At 44.3% G+C, this 20,946-nt stretch overlaps 2 protein-coding genes across 2 annotated transcripts in view; both read right to left on the bottom strand.

Moving 5' to 3' along the window:
- ANKLE1 (ankyrin repeat and LEM domain containing 1) overlaps positions 1 to 20,946 on the bottom strand; it is a 315,425-nt gene that overhangs the window by 160,371 nt on the left and 134,108 nt on the right. The window lies entirely within an intron of this gene.
- LOC142213676 (beta-1,4-galactosyltransferase 1-like) overlaps positions 8,223 to 20,946 on the bottom strand; it is a 46,694-nt gene continuing 33,970 nt past the window's right edge. The window contains exons 4-6 of the mRNA XM_075282139.1: positions 17,329 to 17,451; positions 10,755 to 10,859; positions 8,223 to 8,355 (exon numbers count right to left, since the gene is read on the bottom strand). Of these exons, the coding sequence (XP_075138240.1) occupies positions 8,223 to 8,355; positions 10,755 to 10,859; positions 17,329 to 17,451 (361 nt within the window). The remainder of the gene's footprint in view (positions 8,356 to 10,754; positions 10,860 to 17,328; positions 17,452 to 20,946) is intronic.

The raw sequence follows: 20,946 nt of genomic DNA, 5'->3' as shown, positions 1-20,946 counted from the left end.
TTCCGTAAACCCTCGCTGGCGGCAGAGAGGAGATTTCCTCCAATAGCCAACAACTGCCATCTGGTCCACAACCACCAGGGGAACACTCTCCAAGGTCTGGGACACGTTAATGCCCCCCCCACCACCACCCCTGGCCAAACTATCGCCACTGAGAGGCCTAGTGTCATATGGAGGGAAAAGTACAAGCACATGTTGCGCGAGTACCTGGCCAACCACAGCCCTGTCCTCTCCGATCCCTATGCGCCTTACACGTATTGGGTGTAGAAGTTGAACCTTTGGCCCTTGGGATGAGTGGAGGCTTCCCCCAGCTGAGGTTTGGGTGAGTTTGGCGAGGGGACACAAGTACGCCCTGCAGTTAGCCTTTTTGGTGGCATAGAGTGTACACAATGAACCCCAATTGTCACTTGCTGAGCCACCCTTCTACTTGTAACTGCATAATAGATCCTGCGTGTCTATGCTCTCTTGAGTTAGAGATAAATTGGGGCCCCTGCATGTTAAGCTTATGCCCTACTCAGCTTCAGCCCATAAACAAGTGCCAATTCAGCTGTGCCACCCCCAGGATTAATTCTTTTACCCCCCTCTTTTGGAGTTGTCACTTGCCCCAGCAGCGTATTCAGTGTCAGGCCCACCATTCAGCTTCAGCCCATAAACAGAAATGTTATTTTGTGCCCATTAGTGCCAATTCAGCCGTGCCACTACCAGTATTAATTCATATATATATATATATATATATATATATATATATATATATATATATATATGTGTGTATGAATTACTGGTAATCCCAGATCCTTGCATAGTTAATTCTTATACCCCCCTCTTTTGGAGTTGTCACTTGCCCCAGCAGCGTATACAGTGTCAGGCCCCCCAGTCAGCTTCAGCCCATAAACAGAGATGTTATTTTATATTTAGCTGTATACCACTTTTATTTGGAAGTGGAATACAACCAGGAAATCTGGATTCAGCATCTATTTTGCTGTATGCCACTTGTTTGGGAATAAAATAAAACCAGGAATGCTGGATTGAGCTTATATGGCCTGACGGAGTTGCTGTGTAATTCACTTAGGTTTTTGGGGGTATACACTGAGGAAAGCTGGATTGAGCGTATATAGCCTGACGGATTTGCTGTGTAAGTCACTTAGGTTTTTGGGGGTATACACAGGGGAAAGCTGGATTGAGCATATATGGACTCCTCTCCCTGCAGTATAGCTCTGAAAAGAACTGTTGTTGTTCTTCAGATTCCCTGCCTAGCAAAAGCTAATCCCTCTCTAACCCTCAGCAGATCTCTGTCCCTATCTCTCCAAGGCGCAAATGACACGAACATGGGGGACACTATTCTTATAAATCTGAGGTCACCTGATTTTTGCTATTTTTTTTTCACTGCCTATGTTGTCGTAGTTCCTGTTCCACCTCCCCTGCACAGTTATTGGTGCACAAAAAGCGCCAGGGAAGGTGAGAAAATCTTTCTTTTTGTCCCCCGCCTTTTCCAAGAAGAAAACCTCTCTTAAAGAGGACCTTTCACCATTTTGCCCACAGGCAGTTCTATATACTGCCGGAAAGTTCAGCGCACTGTCGGCTTTCCCGATCTGTGCCCGATGTGAAGAGCTTACGGTCCGGTACCGTAGCTCTTCTATGGTCAGAAGGGCGTTTCTGACAGTTAGCCAGACGTCCTTCTTCACAGCACAGCCAATCGCGCTGTGCTGTGAGAGCCGGGAGGAACTCCCCCCTCCCTCCCTGATAATGCTCGTCTATGGACGAGTACTGCGAGCAGATGGAGGGGGCGTTCCTCCCGGCTCTCATAGCACAGCGCGATTGGCTGTGCTGTGAAGAAGGACGTCTCTGGCTAACTGTCAGAAACGCCCTTCTGACCATAGAAGAGCTACAGTACCGGACCGTAAGCTCTTCACACTGGGCCCAGATCAGGAAAGCCGAAGTCAGCTTTCCGGCAGTATATAGAACTTCCTGTGTGCAAAATGGTCAAAGGTCCTCTTTAAACAAGAAGATACTCAATCTATTTTTAGAACCAATGTCTCCTGACCACATTTTTAGCCACAGGCTCTTCTATTGGTGCCCGAAAGACAATCTTGGCAGTAATAGGAACAGTTTAAGCTAAGGCATCTGTCATGAAACGTGTTAGGTTTTTTTTCCTATTTTTATTAATATTTATAAAGGGTAACAATAGAACCACAAAAGAGAGTGGAGAAAAACGGTCATTGCAAGAACTAATCATAGATTGTAAGCTCTTGCGAGTAGTGCCCTCAGTCCCATTGTGTGGCGTGACTATTTCTTTGTAATGTATCTTTTTGTCTGTACTTGAACCCTACAAATTGTACAGTGCTGTGGAATATATGGCACTATATAAATAAGATTTACTATTATTATTATTATTACTAACCCGAATGGGAGAGGAAGGAGGAGGAACAGAGCAATTTAAGTTGCATCCAAATGTGACAGGAAAAAAGATAAAGAGGTTAAAGAAGGAGAATAGCTATAGAGACCAGAGGGAGACTCTGGAAGAGAATGAGTAAAATGAAGAATGAATGGTGGGAAGGTGGGAGAATAATAATAGGTATTCTAGAGTAACCATACTTTCTGTCATCCTGGCATAGTGCCACAATCAGGTCCTCCATTTGCAAAATATGCAGAATTTCTTGTAGCCATTTCACAAAAAACTATTTTTATTGGCTTTGCAGACACAAGATACAGTCACACATGAATGATACAGTAGGCACACCCTTGCACACCCTTCTCATATTTTCCGGGATACAATGGCAAAGATGAAAAAAAAAAAGATTCTAAAAATTAAATATAACAAAACAGGACATAATATAAACACCACCCTCCCTACTCAGATGGCTACAAGGCAAGACTATTGTCAGAGGGTAATCCTCAGAAAACAGTCAATATCGAGTCTTCCCAATGTAGGTACCAGGTACCAAGATGCATATCTGAAGGCAGGGGTGAACCTGCCTGTTTCGCCGCCCGAGGCAGGCGAAAGAAAGCCGCCCCCCCCCCGAAGGAGGGGGCGGAGCAAAGGGGGCGTGGCGGAGCGGCGTTAGCAGGCAGAGAGCAGGCACGGAGAGGACCTGCTCTCTGCCTGAGCGTGAGGGGCGCATGAGGGTCGCTGCTCCAGCGGCCTCCCCAATCCACCACTCGGTGACGCTAAGCCAGTCCAGGACAGCTTGTCCTGGACTAGCTTAGGTAAGCAAAAATTGCACCCACCCCGGGGCCCTGGCATAGCACCGCCTGAAGCGGTCGCTTCAGGTTGCCTCATGGGAGGTGTGGCGCTGTCTGAAGCGTAGCGCCAGAGATTTTCTCTCTACAAGTGTAAAGGTGGAGCTCTCTTCAGCAGTACATGTTTGCAGTCAGTAATGAGGGATGTTGTAAATAAATTAGCACAGTATCACTGGAAGATGCACAATATGAAGCTGATGTAGCAGAGCTGGATTTGATAGGTGATGAGAATCCCAAATTTACATGCTAAAGGACCAAGAGTCAGCTTGGTCTGAGTTTACATACAGAGGTAACAGACTCCCTGTCTCAGCAAAATTGAATTAGCTGAGCTGATAACTGGAAGAGGGAGATAAACAGCTCAGAAATACAGGCTGCTCCCGAGCACTCAGCTTCCCCTCCCCTTCTAAGAGCAGGGAGCTACTCACTTGTCCTGGGAAGAGAGATAAGATCATCCCCAGGTTCGTGAATATGGAAACACAGCGTAAACAATGAAGTGAATAATCTCAGATAGCGGCCAAACAAATCAGTTTTGTTGAAGCAATGTATTCAGGAAAAGTCTTAAATCCATATAAGCTAGCAGTATAGATAGGATTCTTGAGATGGGACAACCCCTTTAAGTATGCAATTTAACCAGATAAATGGCTAGAACTGGGTAGCATAAATGTAAATAAAAGTGGAATGTGTTCAAGGATAATATCTCATTCTATTGGTGTTTTAATTCATAGGTTTCAGTCACAAAGATCAAGAATATTATTATAGTTTTAGATTGTAAATGTACACTATCTATACACCAAATAGGTGACCAGACCAGCTACAATGCGAGTGTTTTTTGCAACAGCACTTCAATCTACATGGCTGTCATACATTCTGCCTTAGACCTGGTTTACATTTGTGTTTGGGTCATTCGGTTCCCCTCTCCGCATGGAAAATGCGGAGGGAAAAGTGCTGCAAGAAGCACATTTTTCTCCATTTTTTGTGTGGAAACTACATGGACCTCATTATAGTCTATGGGTTTTGCAGGGTTCCTAAGGTGTTATATATAAGGAAGGCTGTTAAATATAAGTGGACTATTATTAGAAATTACAACCCTTAAGGTGTATAGTGATCATTATGAGCCCAAAATTACTTTCCAAAAATTGTTGTTGTGAAGCTCTATATTAAAAGAGACACCAAACCCATCAAACTTTTAGGGTAAAGCCCTATGGAGAGCCACAGTCAAAAATAACTGTGTGAAAATCTACAGCGGAAACACATTGCTTTTCACAGAATATTTTTGGACTTTCTGCTTCAATTATACCTATACAAAAGACGCCAGCGTTTCCATAGGTATGATAGAGATGCTGCAATTTACAAAAACGCAACGTTTTTTTAAATCACAGCATGTCCACTGAGGAGATTTCTTTTGCAATGTGGGGATGGGATTAGCCAGACTCTCACAGAATCTTTATAGGTACTGTAAAAATGCCACAGTTTCTGCCACGGTGTTTTTGCTGGCGCAAAACTGCAATGTTTACGTTACATTAGGCTTTAATCTCAAGTGAGTTATTCCAGGTACAAAAAAGTTGTATATGTGGGAGTGAATTGTTGTTTGGGCATACAGCAGGAGTCAGAAGTGAAGGAGCACTTTTTTGGATGTCATGCTGTTTTTGGAGGGCCCCACAGTTGGAAGTAATGTTGAATTCCCCAAAAAGCGACCCCGATTTGCAAAGAATTTATCAAGGGATGTAGCTAGCATTTTTACCCCTTTAGTGTTGCATTATTTTTATTTCTACAAATCATTGCACACCTGAAAAGATAAAATTTCAATTATTCCAGAGATACACCATTTCAGCACCTAATATGTTGCGCCCAGTTGGTGTCAGTAAGTGTATACTCTCTAAACACGGTTAGGCTAAGGCCCCACATTCCGCATTGCTTTTTACAGATGGCTTTGGAAATTGCAGAATGTCTGCTATGTGAATTTTTCCACAAAGTGGGGATGTGATTTGCTAGAACACAACACATTTTTCCGTGGTGTGTCACCACGGGCAGACCCCAGGGTTTACGCTACGTGATATTGGCAAGTTATCTTGGGTAAAACAGATTTTGCGGTGTTCATGTTCCAAAACATTGACCCAGTAGGTGATGAAAGCTATGCAATGTTCTTGTCCAGAATTGCTGTTCCACATATTGATGGTAGGGTACATCTTTCCCCATACCGGCATATCCAAGGAAAGAGACATTTGCTGACATATGGCAATATAAAGCAGGGACAGCTTTTATATAGAAGTAATGTTGGCTAGGTATCCTCTAACAAGGTTAAGCGTATGCCATTAGTTGGTGAATCCACTAAGTGGTAGGGTAGGACTGCACCGCCAACAACTTGGCCAGGTGTGAATTAACTTGCAGAACTGCCACATATTACTGTTTCCTGGGCACACAATCCCTTATGGATAACTGAAGTTGGTGTGGAGGAGGAAGAGAAACAGTTAGTGATGATGATGGCGATGACAACTATATGATAGATATGAATGTCTGCCTACGGGGAAGATCACAGAGAGAAGGAGTAGGAAGGTTTTGTTCACTTTCTTGCTGGTGCGACTGCTAATTCTATTTTGGCAAATAATCTGGTAATGCCAGATAATAATCTGGTGATACATTTGTTTCTGCATAGCCACGGCTATGGACCATGGACCGTAAATCACATGACCACGGTCAGACTTTTATCCTCTAGAAGTAACAGAATGAATGACAGCAAACCAAGATCTAGAAAACTGAGGAATTGATACAGAAAGTATATTGGAAAATTGTATATCTTTTTATTGTACATTTGTTTGTCAATATTGGTCTGAATGTGGCCAACCCACTTTAACCCCTTAGCGACCCTTGACGTAACTGTACGTCATGGGTCGCATGGGGATGTATGGAGCGAGCTCACACGCTGAGCTCGCTCCATACACGGCAGATGCCGGCTGTATAATATAGCCAGGACCTGCCACTAACAGCAGAGGTCGGTGCCCGAGCCGATCGCTGCTGTTAACCCTTTACACACTGCGGTCAAACGCGACCGCAGCGTGTAAACAGCGCAGGCGGCATGGGCGCCGCCATGTTTCCCCGATCGCCGCCCTCCTGAACGTCACATGAGGGCGGTGATCGGTTGCTATGACAGCCGGAAGCCTATTGAAGGCTTCCAGGCTTGTCTCTGCCCGAGATCTATTAGACGATGCCAGAGGCATCGTCTAATAGAAGTGCTGGGATTCTGCTATTCAATGCAGTACTGTAGTATTGCAGTGAATAGTATGAGCGATCAGACCCCCTAGGTTTCAAGGTACCTAAGGGGTCTGATCATAAATGTAACAGAAGAAAAAAAAAAGTTTTTAAAAGTATTAAAAAAATAAAAAAAATATAAAAGTTCAAATCACCCCCCTTTCCCTAGATCAGCTATAAAAGTAATTAAAGAACATTAAACATAAACATATTAGGTATCCCCGCGCTCCAAAATGCCCGAACTATTAGAATATTAAAACATTTATCCCGTACTGCGAACGGCGTAGCGGCAAAAAAAATAAAAACAGCCAAAAAGCGTTTTTTTCAACACTTTGCCTCCTATAAAAAATTGAATAAAAAGTGATCAAACCATCAGATCTTTCCCCAAATGGTATCAATAGAAACGTCATCTTGTCCCGCATAAAAAGACACCACAACCAGCTCCATACATGAAAATATGAAAAAGTTACAGGTGTTAGAACATGATGACACAAAAAATTTTTTCTACTTTGCAAAGTTTATCATTTTTTTAAAAGTATCAAAACATTTCAAATATTATATAAATTTGGTATCACCGCGTTCGTACTGACACGTAGAACACAGGTAACATGTCATTTGTACCAAACAGTGAACGCTGTAAAAATTAAACCCATAAGAAAATGGCGCAAATGCATTTTTTCTCCAATTGCACCTCATTCTGAATTTTTTTCCAGCTTCCCAGTACATTGCACAGCATATTGAATGATGCCATTACAAAGTACAATTTGTCCCGCAAACAATAAGCCATCATGTGACTCTGTGAACTGAAAAATGAAAAAGTTATGGCTCTTGAAATGTGAGGAGGGAAAAACGAAAATGCGAAACCAAAAAATGGCCTGGTCCTTAAGGGGTTAACTATGCTCTTAGTACAATGTAATAGTACGGTGCAGTGTGGGAGGAGATTAAAGTTACAACAAAAACTTTTGACATTCAGATGCCCATTTGGGAGAATTATTATTATTAGTTAGCCAAATATATATTTTAATAGTATCTGAAGTATCTATATCAGGGTCAGCAAGCGCAACAATTGATTGCAGGAGTTTATTCTCAGCATTTTTTTTTTAAGCGGAATAGGGGACAGAACCCTCGAATGGTGCGCAAGCGCACATATGAACCCGGCCTGAAAATGCTGAACTGGGTGTTTGTTCATTTCATCAAGGCTTGACACATTTGAATGCATTTTTCTATGAAAAGACAGGGCAGTGAGTGACACCCTCTGCCCTATAGCAGGTTTTACTGTAGTCCACTCTGAGTTTTGCATTAAGCCAAATGTTGTATCCACCAAAGAAGGATCAGCTTTGCAAATAGTCAGGGCAGGGACATGGATCACATTGAAATAGAAATCTAGTTAACCAAGTAATTGGCCGCTTTTATAGTTTGCGTTATGTGATTTTCATGTAAGGATTAACATCATTCCTAATTATTATATAGCACACTGAGTATCACATCTTCGATATTGTTATAAATAATCGGCACACTATGCAAAAAAAAAGGTTGCTGATGTACGGTGCCATCATGAAAAAAAAAATCTTCAGATATTTTGTTAAACTTTGGTTGATGAAAAGAAATGAAGAGTATCTAAACTTTGGTTTTTACCACTATTTCTTTAATTTTGGTTAGCCGTTAAAATGCATCATAAATTTACTATCTAGTCTCCTAACAGGTTAACAAAACATATAATTAAAGTAAATGTCTCTTATTAGTTATTGTGGGAATCCAATGTTAACTGTGATTTTTGTATAAAGTTTGTGCCTGGAGAAGTCGATGACATCATACTTCAAGGAATTAAGTCCATCCATGTGCATGAATTTGGCTGCTTTATTTATACGGTAGAAACTAGAAAGAAGTGAGACACACACATGTTGATTAAAATTGTTACACATAATATAGTTTAAAGCAAAATATACAAAGTATTTATGGCACCAGTTTAAATGTGTTCACATATGGCCCGGTTCACTTCTGCGCATGGGCTTCCGTTCGGGGAGTCCGCTTGGGGACCCCCTAACGGAAATCTTATCCGCATAAAAAAGTGCTTACCATAGGAAATCCTCCCACCCCATAGACTATAATGGGGTCCTTGTGGTTTCAGCTTGATTTCTGAACAAAAAATGTGGAGATAAAAGTGATGCTTGTAGGAAATTTCTCTCTGTATTTTTTTTATGTAGATTGTGAGCCCCACATGGAGCTCACAATGTACATTTTTTCCCTATCACTATGTCTTTTTTGGAATATGGGATGGAAATCCACGCAAACACGGGGAGAACATACAAAGTCCTTGCAGATAGTTTTTTGCCCTTGGCGGGATTTGAACACCAGGACTCCAGCGCTGTAAGGCTGCAGCGCTAACCACTGAGCCACTATGTGGCCCCTTTTTCTCTCTCTATTTTTCAAGTAGAGTGGGGAACGGAGTGGCCTGAATGCAAATGTGAATCGGGCCTAAATCACTCATAGCTCATCTCTATGAGTGAATAAGTTCATAATGACCCAGATTTGATGCAAATATTGTTGCAAATATTGTTGCAAATATTATCAAAACTGAACAAGTAGGGAATTCGTCTTGGAAAACTAAACTGAAATGGCCTCCTTGAGTAGATGATAGCCAGGCCACCTCCATTATTATCAAAGATGGTCCCACTATCATGGAAGAGCTGCTGCTGCTGTTGCCTGTGGTGGCCCCACTAAGTGTAGACACTTTGGCCATTTGAATTTAGCAGGTGCTTTGGTGCTCAATTGAAATGGACCAATCACAAGACAGCCGCTCTTGTTATTTAATTCAATAATGCTAGGCCTTGTTTTGTGATTGGCCCATTTCAGTTTAGCACCAGAGGAGGTGCTTCAAATGGCCAAAGTCTTTATACATAATGGGGCCACTGCCAGCAATAGTGTCTGCAGCTCCACTGTGATTTTTATCTGGCTTTCACCCACTGCCACCAATATTTTTACTATTCCTGTGCTGTGACATCATAGTGTCACAGCACAGGAATAGATTATAGTGGGATCACTGCCTCTATTATAAGCGGTGGTCCCGCTATCACAGATGAGCCACTGACACTACTGATTTCAGTAGCAGAGCAGGTGCTTGGGCGCTAAATTCAAATGCCAAAATTTTGCACATCGACTTTGTGCCAAAAATCTGCTCAAGCAAGTAATTTAGACCACGGTTTTCATGACCTGACACATTTAAGATTACTTACATCACAAAACCGAGAAAGAAAAACACCTGACATCTACTGCAGCTCTTTGCTGGAGTAGATTCTAGTGCATGGACCTTCTGAGATAGAAGAACTCTAAATAACTGTGACCTAATAACTTTTACTTATCTGACATCAATGGACCACAGCTAGAGGTGATACCTCAGCTAGAGGCTAGGGCTTATTGCTAAGACATGCTAATTCTCCCTGACCTGTGTTGGTAACCATAAAATGGAGGAACTGTACTTTTAGTTAAGAAGCTTTTTAATTTTTTTTCTAAATAACGTATGGAAAGCACTGTAAACTTAAGTAAGCTTGATTTTCAGTCCATAACCCTTCAGACCTGGAAATTTCATTGAAAATGACTACCTAGAGAGCCTCCAAAAATTATCCAAATGGAGAAAGTGACTCGATATATAAACAAATACATTTGTTTAGAAAATAGTTCATAAAACTTTGTTTAATTGGTTTGATATAAAACTGCCTGGTTGTAGCCATTGGTTTCATCTGTCAGCCCGCTGCACTGCACTCTCAGGTTGTGAGCACTGTGTTTAAGTCCCTGCACTGGAGTGTGTAAGCTGATCTATTTAAAGGGCCTTCCCCCACAGGAATGTGCCTGAGCAATAAGGCTCCTAGCTTGCTACTTCCTGTGAAAGTGTGTTCTACTTTTGTAACTCGAATTCTCTGTGTTTTGACCTATGTATGATTGTTGTGCTGCCCTGACATCTGTTGGATAACCATATTGACTCCATGTGCCCTGACCTCTTGCCGAAATACTATAGCAAACCAACTCAGCCTGCCTCTGACCTCTGCTTTTGCATTGACCACGTCCCTGTCTTTCCATTTGGTGTCAACTTCCACTGAACTCAGGCCACTCTTTTAGGTCATGACATGGCAGTTTTTTGCAGAAAATGCAGATCCATCTATGCGTGTTTAAGGGTGAAAACCAGGGAAACCCTGGTAATACCATTTAGTTGTCCCAAGTCAAATCAGTTCAGCGGCACAGTGGGTCTACACACACTGCTTTACATTTATATGCTGTACCTTTTGCCTGTTCTTTGATTACCAGGATCTCTTTTATGTAAAATTGCTTTGGATCTGGAAATTTCTGGATCTGGACGTTCAATCTTCATTCCTGCTGCTATCACTCTGAAAATAGAAGAAGTGCAGAAACAATCAAGGAATAAACGCTATACAATTTTTGGAAAAACTGAATAGCTGTATTAAAATATTTGACATGAGCATTTCAAGATTTCACCTGGTCCACGTTGCTGAACATGGATTAAGTTGGCCATATACTGTATAAGGTATTTATCTATACACGTTTGGCATATCCATCTAAAGCTAAACATACACATTACACATTATATTTTCGTCGACCAAAATGGTTGATTTCAGGTGATGTTCAGTTATGAAGGTTCTGTGAACTCTTGCTTGTATCTAGCCAACAGCACACTTTAGTCTTCCATGATCACATCTGCCATGCAGGATATTTTCAACCGTCTAAGTACTGTTAATATTAATTATTAGAGATGAGCGAACAGTAAAATGTTCAAGGTTCGATATTCGTTTCGAGTAGCCCCTCAATACTCGAATCGAATATCGAACCCTATTATAGTCTATTGGGGGGAAATGCTCGTTTCAGGGGTAGGCAACGTTCGATCAAATTATATTTACCAAGTCCACGAGTGAGGGTCGGGCGGATCCTCCGAGAAGTCTTCTCCTTGCAGCGTCCCCGCGGCATCTTCCGGCTCTGAATTCACTCTGCCAGGCATCGGGCCTGGGCAGAGCCGACTGCGCATGCCCGCACTCCAAGTGGACATGCGCAGTCGGCTCTCTCCAGGCCCGATGCCTGGCAGAGTGAATTCAGAGCCGGAATGTGCCACGGGGAAGCTGCACGGAGAAGACTTCTAAAGGTAGGAGAAGAACCAGCGTTGATTGGCCGACTGTATAGCATTCGGCCAATCAATGCTGGTTCTGCATCGAACTTTTACATTCGAATAGCGAGTGGTACGAGAGTACGAGTATTTCGAATACCGTAGTATTCGATCGACTACCTACTCGATCGAGTACTACTCTCTCATCTCTATTAATTATTAATTGGGCATGGTCAGCTTATGGTCAAACACATAAGAGCATTGGGAAAGGCGATACGGATTTAATTTACCCTGTCCCAATGTTCTGACTGAGAAAATGCACTTATCCTCACACTGTTCAGTACATATGTACTGATCAGCCAAGCATGTATGTGTATGGGGCAGTTGGGTAAAATAGCTCTTGGCTTAACAGGCATTTTGCTAACAGCCAATGCCAGTGAACACGGTCTTGAATGAAACAAAACAGTACTCTTCAGATTAACAACAGATGTAAGGGTGCTTTCACATCATGTTTTGTAGGTCCACCTGACTGACACGTTTTTACAGCCTTTACCTTATAAAAACGTGTCAGTCAGCAGACCCATTGACTCCAATAAAAAAAAAACAAAAAAAACCTCCGTTGTGGCTTGAAAATGTCCCTCTCCGTTATTTCAAACGGACAGAAAAGTGTGTACTACTACACTTTTCTTTCCTTTACCCACAACAGATCCGTGACGGATCATTCTCCTTTTCCTTCACTTTTCTAGGTGAGCGGATGCCAGACATGATGCATCCTGTCATACAAGTCCGTTTATGAGCCCGCCCCACCCCCATTAACTACAACTCTGCCCTTTGTGCATGGGCGGAAGAAGAATGGGAATCCAGAAGAGAGGAGAAGAACTTTTCAAAAGGTAAGCACGAACTCCTCCTCCTCCTCTATCCTCTCCTCCCTTCCTTGGTCACAGCACTAGAGATTCTGCCATTGCGATCCCCTTAGGTAGTAATGTCTGCCCCTCCCTTACCTTGTCCCAGCAGGAATCACTCTGCCATTTGTGACATCTCGATGATGTGGTTTCTTTTATCTGCTGCTAGTCCCTGAACTATCCCTGATTTGATAGCTGCGTTAAGCAGGGTGCAGGGTACAACGCAGACCAGGCCCGAGCACCAGGAACAGGTGTGACAAGGGCTAGCGGATAATGCTTCCAGCTGCTTTTCCACCAGCCATTCAGCCACTACCTCTAGTCGTGTTCATACCCAAGAGTCTGCTCCTCCTTCCTTTCAACATGCCCAATCTTTCCAGCAGAGTCATCCCACCCTTGCCCCCTCCCAGGAGCTACCAGAATAATTTCTTTGTCCTGATGCCCAGGAAATCCAGCTGGGGGCCCAGGCTGTGGTCAAGCTACTGTGGATGCAAACTCAATGAACCCCTTTAAATCACATTGCCCATGACAACCACAGATGGCATAGGCAATAAGAAATCCAACAGCCCCAACCCTTAACTGTCATTGTGTGTGTGTGTGTGTGTGTGTGTGTGTGTGTGTGTGTGTGTGTGTGTGTGTGTGTGTGTGTGTGTGATGTGGTAAGACCTTAAAAAATTCACTTTTGTGGCCCTTAACATGAGCCCATCAAAAGTAAGTTAGAGTCCCTTATGCTGAGCTACCATCAGAGATTGAGGCCCTTGAGGTGACTTCAGCCTTTTACCAGCACAAAATTGGTATACAATCCATCAGTTTGTAAAGTCACTCATTTCTGTATACTGTCATACGGAATATAGGACCTAATATACGCTCAATATATCAAGCCTCTGTGTATACCCTAAAAAGCCTAACTGGTATACAATCCATCAGTTTGTGAAGTCACTCATTCCTGTATACTGTCATACGGTATATAGGACCTAATATACGCTCAATATATCAAGCCTCTGTGTATACCCTAAAAAGCCTAACTGGTATACAATCCATCAGTTTGTGAAGTCACTCATTCCTGTATACTGTCATACGGTATATAGGACCTAATATACGCTCAATATATCTAGCCTCTGTGTATACCAAAAAAAAACAAAACATTTGTATACATCACAAAATGTGTAAGGCTGGCGCTAAGGGACATGGACGAGGAAGTACCCGGGGGCGTGGAAATGCAGCTGGGGAGCAAGGTTGCGGTCAAGCTAGAGCTAGAGGCAGAGGCACAGGACAGCTACTTCACAGAAGCTAGGCCAGAGCCAGCAAGGCCCAAGATTTTCCCTGTACTAGCCATGTAAGGCAAGCACTAGGCTCAGTGGGAGAGAGCAAACACAGGACAATCATCGCCTGGCGTTGCCGACACTGCCTCTTCCACTGTTTCCAGTGCTGGTGCTGCAGTCCAGGCCACTAGCCTGGACACCTCCACATCTGCCTCTGACACTTTGGGGAGTTCACCCTCACCGTCCCTTTTCCTGCCTCTGCTCCTTTTGCCTGCACCATCATGCGCCTCTTCCCAGCAACTCCCTATCTCCCAGGCATTTCATTGCAGAAAGAAGTACAGCACAACCCACCCACATGCCCAAGACTTCAACGGCCTCATCTCAAAACTGCTGCCCTGGAGATGTTGGCATTTATGCTAGGGAGACTCAGGCCTTCTGTGACCTGATGGCAGCTGCAGCACCTCGCTATGCTGCCCCTAGCCATCACTACTTCTCTTGGTGTGCCATCCCCACCTTGCGCCAGCACGTGTCCCATAATATCAGTCGGGCCCTGAGTTCCGCGCTTTGCTCTAAGGTCCACTTGATCACCGACGCATGGACAAGCGATGTGGTCAGGGACACTGCTTCTCTATAATGACAGGCTGGGTGAATGTAGTGGAGGCTGGGTTCGGCTCGCAAACTGGGGCGGCCTATCTCCTCTCCCAGCCCAAAATTCCTGCCAGGGGTTCTCAGAAAGCTTACTCCTCCGCTGCAACATTGACACCTCCTGCGAACTGTAAATGCTGCAGCACTGGCGTGTGGAGACGTCAGCAGGTCGTGCTGAAGCTCAGCTTGGCCGACAGAAAACACACTGCCTCCGAGGTGAGGGATTCAGTAATGACTGGGTCTGTTCCACAGGATTGGCGAATAGCAAATGTGGTGGCAATTTTCAAAAAGGGGTGTAAAAGTGAACCTGGAAACTATAGGCCAGTATGTTTAACTTCTGTGTTGGGAAAGATATTTGAGGGCTTTCTAAGAGATGCTATTCTTGAGTATCTCAATGTAAATAATCTTAGAACACCAAATCAGCATGGGTTTATGAGGAATCGGTCCTGTCAGACTAATCTGATCAGCTTCTATGAGGAGGTTAGTTCAAGACTGGACATGGGTAATGCAGTAGACGTGGTGTACCTGGACTTTTCAAAGGCTTTTGATACTGTTCCACATAAATGGTTGGTATGCAAAATGAGAATGTTGGGACTGGGGGAAAACATATGCATTTGGGTTAGCAACTGGCTCACTGATAGGAAACAGAGGGTACTTGTTAATGGTAAATACTCAGACTGGGTCACAGTCACCAGTGGGGTGCCGCAAGGGTCAGTATTAGGTCCTCTCTTGTTTAATATCTTTATTAATGACCTGGTAGAGGGTTTACAAAGCAGGGTGTCCATATTTGCAGATGATACTAAACTTTGTAAGGTAATCAAAAATGAGGATGATAGTAGATTATTACAGGGGGATCTAAGGAAACTGGAAGCATTGGCGGAGACTTGGCAAATGAAGTTTAATGTTGACAAATGTACGGTTATGCACTTTGGTCGATGTAATAAAATGTATCACTGGTTGAGCCACACTTAGAATATTGTGCGCAATTTTGGGCCCCGATATACAAGAAAGACATAGGTGAACTTGAAAAAGTGCAAAGACGGGCAACCAAAATGATTAGGGGAATGGGTGGTCTGGAGTACAACGATACCAACAAACTTGGGGTTATTCAGCTTAGAGAAAAGACGTCTACAGGGAGATCTAATAACAATGTACAAATAAATGAAGGGACAGCACAAAGAACTTTCTAAGGATATTCTTACCCTAGACCAGTGACAGTGACAAGAGGACATCCACTACGTCTGGAGGAGAGAAAGTTTCACCAGAAACATAGAAGGGGATTCTTCACAGTAAGAACAGCGAGGAACGGGAACTCTCTGCCCCAGGAAGTGGTGATGGCGGATTCATTAAACAAGTTCAAAGAGGGCCTGATGCCTTTCTTGAAAATAAAAATATCACAGGTTATGGACTCTAGATTTTAAGGACACGTTGATCCAGGGTTTTTATACTGACTGCCAGATTTGGGAAGGAATTTTTTCCCCTGAAATAGGGCAATTGGCATGAGCCTCATGGGGTTTTTTGCCTTCCCCTGGATCAACACTGTAGGGATTGTAGGGTTATAGGTTGGACTTGATGGACTAATGTCTTTATCCAACCTCATTAACTCATTAACTATGCCAGATGAAATGGCAATGTCTTTCTTGCCGATGCACCTGGGTCCAGGCATGGTCGTGTGTGATAATGGACGGAACCTGGTAGCAGCTCTGGAGCTTGCCAGACTCAAACACAGATGGTGTGAAGGGGAGTTGAAAGTGGAGGAAATGGAGAGTGACCCTTTCGGTGGGGGCAGCAAAGTCATGCTAAGTAACACTATGACACACATGGCTGACTTCATGTTGGGCTGCTTTTCCAGAGACAAAGGCATAGTTCACATCATGGAGAGCAACCAATACTGGATTTCTGCAATCCTCGACCCCCGGTATAAAAATAACATCTCGTCTTTCGTTCTGGTAGGGGAGAGGAACAATCGCATAAATGATTGCCACAAGCACCTGGTGCAGAATATGATGGAAATTTTTTCATCAACCCTCGCTGGCGGCAGAGAGGAGATTTCCTCAAAGAGGCTAACAACTGCCATCCGGTTCACAGCCACCAGGGGAACACTCTCCATGGTGCGGGACACCTTAATGCCCCCCCCCCCTGGCCAAGCTGCCACCACTGAGGGGCCTAGTGTCACCAGGAGGGAAAAGTATAGGCTCATGTTGTGTGAGTACCTGGCCAAACACAGCCCTGTCCTCTCCGATCCCTCTGCGCCTTACACATATTGGGTGTAGAAGTTGGACCTGTGGCCCTTGGGGTGAGTGGAGGCTTCCCCCAGCTGAGGTTTGGGTGAGTTTGGCGAGAGAGTGCAAGTACGCCCCCCAGTTAGCCTTTTTTGTGGTATAGAGTGTACACAATGAACCCCAACTGTCACTTGCTGAGCCACTCTTCTACTTGTAACTTCATGATAGAACCTGCGTGTCTATGCTTTCTTTTGAGTTCTAGTTAGATTTGTGCTCCTGCATATCAAGTTTATGACCCATTCTGTTGCTTCATGCACAAGCAGAGATTTTTTTTGTGCCCCTCTGTGCCATTTCAGCCCTACCACCCCCAGTAGTAATTCTTTCACCCCTTTCTTTCAATTGTGACTTCCCCCAGCAGCATTTACTGTGTCAGCCCCATTCTGTTGCTCACCTATTCAGGAAGGCCTACGACCTCCAGTAACACTACTGTCACCACACCACCATAACAGTCTCCCCCTCACCTTCTGTCTCTATCCCTTTCCCCTCATAGATTGTAAGCCCTTGCGGGCAGGGCTCTCTATCCCACTGTGCTGGTCTGTCATTGTATTACATTTGTTTGTATATTTTGTGTACTGACCCTCAAATGTAAAGAACCATGGAATTAATGGTGCTATATAAATAAGTAATAATAACAATAATAATTCAGAACTTACCTATTATACAGCTCATCGTCTTCTCCTCCCCATCCCCAGAAACAATTTGAAAATCCATTTATTTTTAAGAACTGCATTTTTGTGAAAGCTACTATACCACCAAATATAGTTGGGTAAGGTAATCTGAAAAAATAGAATCTTATTAGTTACATATTGTCAGTTGTGTGGAATACGCAGTTGTTTTTACCATAGCTGGGGACTGAACAGAAATCAGCAGGGGAGTAGCTATTTTGTTTTCTGAGATAGCAGCTGTACCCAGGCCACATAAAAATATACCAGTATAATACATACATAATACATTTACACCTGTAAAATCCTTTTCTCGTTGCTTCACTGGGGGACACAGCACCTTGGATATAGACCTGGTCACTAGGAGGCGGACACTAGGGAAATGAAGAAAGTTGGCTCCGCCCACACAGGCTATACAATCTCACTGACAGTGCACTCAGGCAGTTTTGTACCACAGCAGTAGGAGAGAGTCCACAAAAACGAATATGGAACCAACAACCACGAACAAACCTAAATTTATGAAGAAATAAAACCCCATACACAAAATAACAATGGGTGGGACCTATGTCCCCCAGTGAAACAACGTGAAAAGGATTTTACAGGTGAGTACACAAAAATTCCTTTTTCTCACAATATTTAACTGGGGGACAGAGCACCTTGGGACGTCCAAAAGCAGTCCCCATGGGAGGAAAAAAAAGACAGTCCTGAACAATCGGCACACTGCCGCTTGCAGAACCCTCTGACCAACTGGCATTGGCAGAAGACACCAAAAAGATCTGTTAAAATTTAGAGATTAAGTGTACCGAAGCCCAAGAAACAGCTTTGCAGACCAGCAAAACAGAAGCCTGATGTCGAACAGCCCCGGAGGCACCGACAGCCCTGGTAGCGTGAGCTGCTGCGCGGAAGGGTGAATCACTACTTTTTAGCCGTAATGCTTCCTAATGACAGACCGAATCCATCTAGAGATGGACACCCTAGAAACGGCAAGCCCTATCTAGAGCTCTCTGGAAGATCAAAAAAGAGCATCACAGTGCTGAAAAAGGTATTGTGAGGGCTAGAAAAAATAACGGCCGCCCGGAACAACATCCAGGGACTGGATGGCGCTCATGAGGATCCTTAGATCCTGGACAAAAAGACGGCAAGACAATGTTCCCATTGGTGAGAATAGAGGACGCCACCTTAGAAAGAAAAGATGGTGGAGGACAAAGAACCACCTTGTCCTGTAAAGAATCAAGAAGGGAGACTGGCGCGCAAGCTGCCAGCTCAGAACCCTACAAATAGAAGTGATTGCAACAAGTAAAAAACCATCTTCCAAGAAGAAAACGGATCGAGCTTTGCTCTAGAGGCTCAAGGGAGGAGCCTGAAGTACCTCAAAAACTAGGTAAAGTTATCAAGGATCAACTGGAAGCCGGAAGGAGGGACACAAAAAGGTCTTTGCTTGAGCAAGGAAAACCAGGGCCTACTGGAAAAGAAAGGAAGCGCAGATATTAGAACTTTCAAGGAGAGGCCAAGACCCTGATCCAACCCAGACTGAAGAATCGCCAGGAGCCTGGGCAAAGAAAAAGACAACAATCTACAGTTCCGCACCAGTGGACATAAGACCACCAAGTGCGATGGAAAATTTTAGCTGACTGAGGCTCCCTGGCCTTTATCATAGACTAAAAAACAGGCTCAGAAAAAACTCGGCTTCAACAGCCACGTTGTTAAATGTAGCTAATGTAAGGTGAGGTGAAAAGGTCCTTGAGAAAGCAGATCCTCCCACAGAGGAGCAAGCCAGGGCGTCTGCCAACAGACCCATGAGATCTGCATACTAGCCAGACGAGGCCAGTCTGAAGCTACCAGGATGGCAGGAACCCCCTCGACCCTGAGTTCCTTGAAAATCTGAGTAAGGACAGGAAGAGGGAGGAACAGATACAGAACTAAAAAACCCCACCAGGGAATTACAAGAGCGTCGGACACAACGCCCGAGGATCCTTGCATCCGGCCACTACAGAAGAACTTTGTGGTTAAAACAGGAGGCCTCAGAAACAAACCGCCTGGCTCTTGGTTCCGCCCTGGAGAGACAAGAAGGCGACGGCCGTAGAACTGTTGGACTGAAAGCGCAGTTCCAACAAATTGAATTGGAGGGAGGATTCCTTGCGGACCACCATTCCAGAACATCCTGGACCCGTAACTCTGCATCCCTCCCAAAAAGCTGGCATCGGCAATGACACTTGCCAGAGGATGGAAGACAAGACTTCCCCAGAAAAAAATCTCCGGAAGGAACGCCATCCACGAAGTTCGAGATGAACTAGAGGAACAGAGGAGTTAGGCGATCCAGACTGGACTGGCACTGGCCACAACGGGCCAAAATTACCAGCTGAAAGGCAGCAATTGGAACTGGACAGAAGAGTTCGAACCTTGGTTTTTGGAGGGAGAATGTTGCTCAGAAACCTCCATGTGCTAAAGAGCACAAGACAGGACTTCGCCTCGTAGAAGAGCCAGCTGAACCACCAAAGAAGATCCAGAGTGATCTGTAATTTGGAGAGATAGTCTGTCCTGGAGGGGACCTTAGCCAGAAGATCTTCCAGGTACAGGGCAACAGCCACACCTCCAGTTGGAGAATAGCCATGAGAGAGGCCAGCACCCTAATGAAAACCCATCGGGTGAAGGCCAAACCAATGGGCCCAAGTAGAGTGCGACAAATTGGAAGCCGCGACCCTACTGCAAAAACAGAAAACCGCTGAAGGGCCAACACAATGCACAAGAGGAATGTGGAGTAAGCGTCCCGGATAATGATGGACAAAAGGAATTCACCCAGTTCCATAAAGGCAACCACGAATAGCAGAGACTCCATGTGAAAGATCTGAACTTCAGCAAAACCTGTTGAGAGACTTCAGGTCCAGAATGGAACAGAGAGAACTTCCTTTCTTTGGAACAGTAAACAGGCTGGCATAGACCTCTTGGAAATGTTGAGAAGCAGGCATGGGCACAATCACCCCTCTGCTGAAGCATGGAGACTGCCTTGAGAAGAGAGGCTGCTCATGCGGGAGAAGGACAAAACCTTCCTCCTAGAAAATTCTATGGAAAAGCCGATCGAGATCACCTCCCAAAACCAGGCAAGTCAAAACTCCCAGAAGGCGAGCCGATGATCCCCCACCTAATGACCCCTGGGTAGGGGAAATCCTTAATGCAAATTGAGGCTAGACAGCATCAGACCAGGAAAGCTAGTGTAACACTCAGGAGGGCCAGGGCTGGTATCACAGGTAATATATCAGATGTGGCCGGCTTTCAGGGGGTCCCTGGGTCCCAAAAGTGCACAAAACTTCCTTTTTGATGTCCCCGACTACCCACCCCCACTCTGATATCTGACAATGACAACAAACAACCAGGCTTCGGGGGTAGCCGTTGCTCTTTTTACTAGCAGGACAAAGTAATACAAATGTACATATGGAGTAATTCTTCACATACAATACAACGATCTTTGTAGGTAGTGTCCAGTTAGCAGGTGATGGAGGCAGAATGCTTTGGATAGATTAATTAGTAGTTGCTTGGGTAGTTAACTTGTATATACTTGTAAAGATGGCCTGTATCCAGGGGGTTAGTCCTCAACAACTGGGTACACGTAAG

Source organism: Leptodactylus fuscus, chromosome 1, assembly GCF_031893055.1.
Source record: "Leptodactylus fuscus isolate aLepFus1 chromosome 1, aLepFus1.hap2, whole genome shotgun sequence".
Taxonomy (NCBI): domain Eukaryota; kingdom Metazoa; phylum Chordata; class Amphibia; order Anura; family Leptodactylidae; genus Leptodactylus; species Leptodactylus fuscus.
Note: the sequence above shows the minus strand (reverse complement) of the source record. Positions and strands in the feature narration are given on the sequence as shown.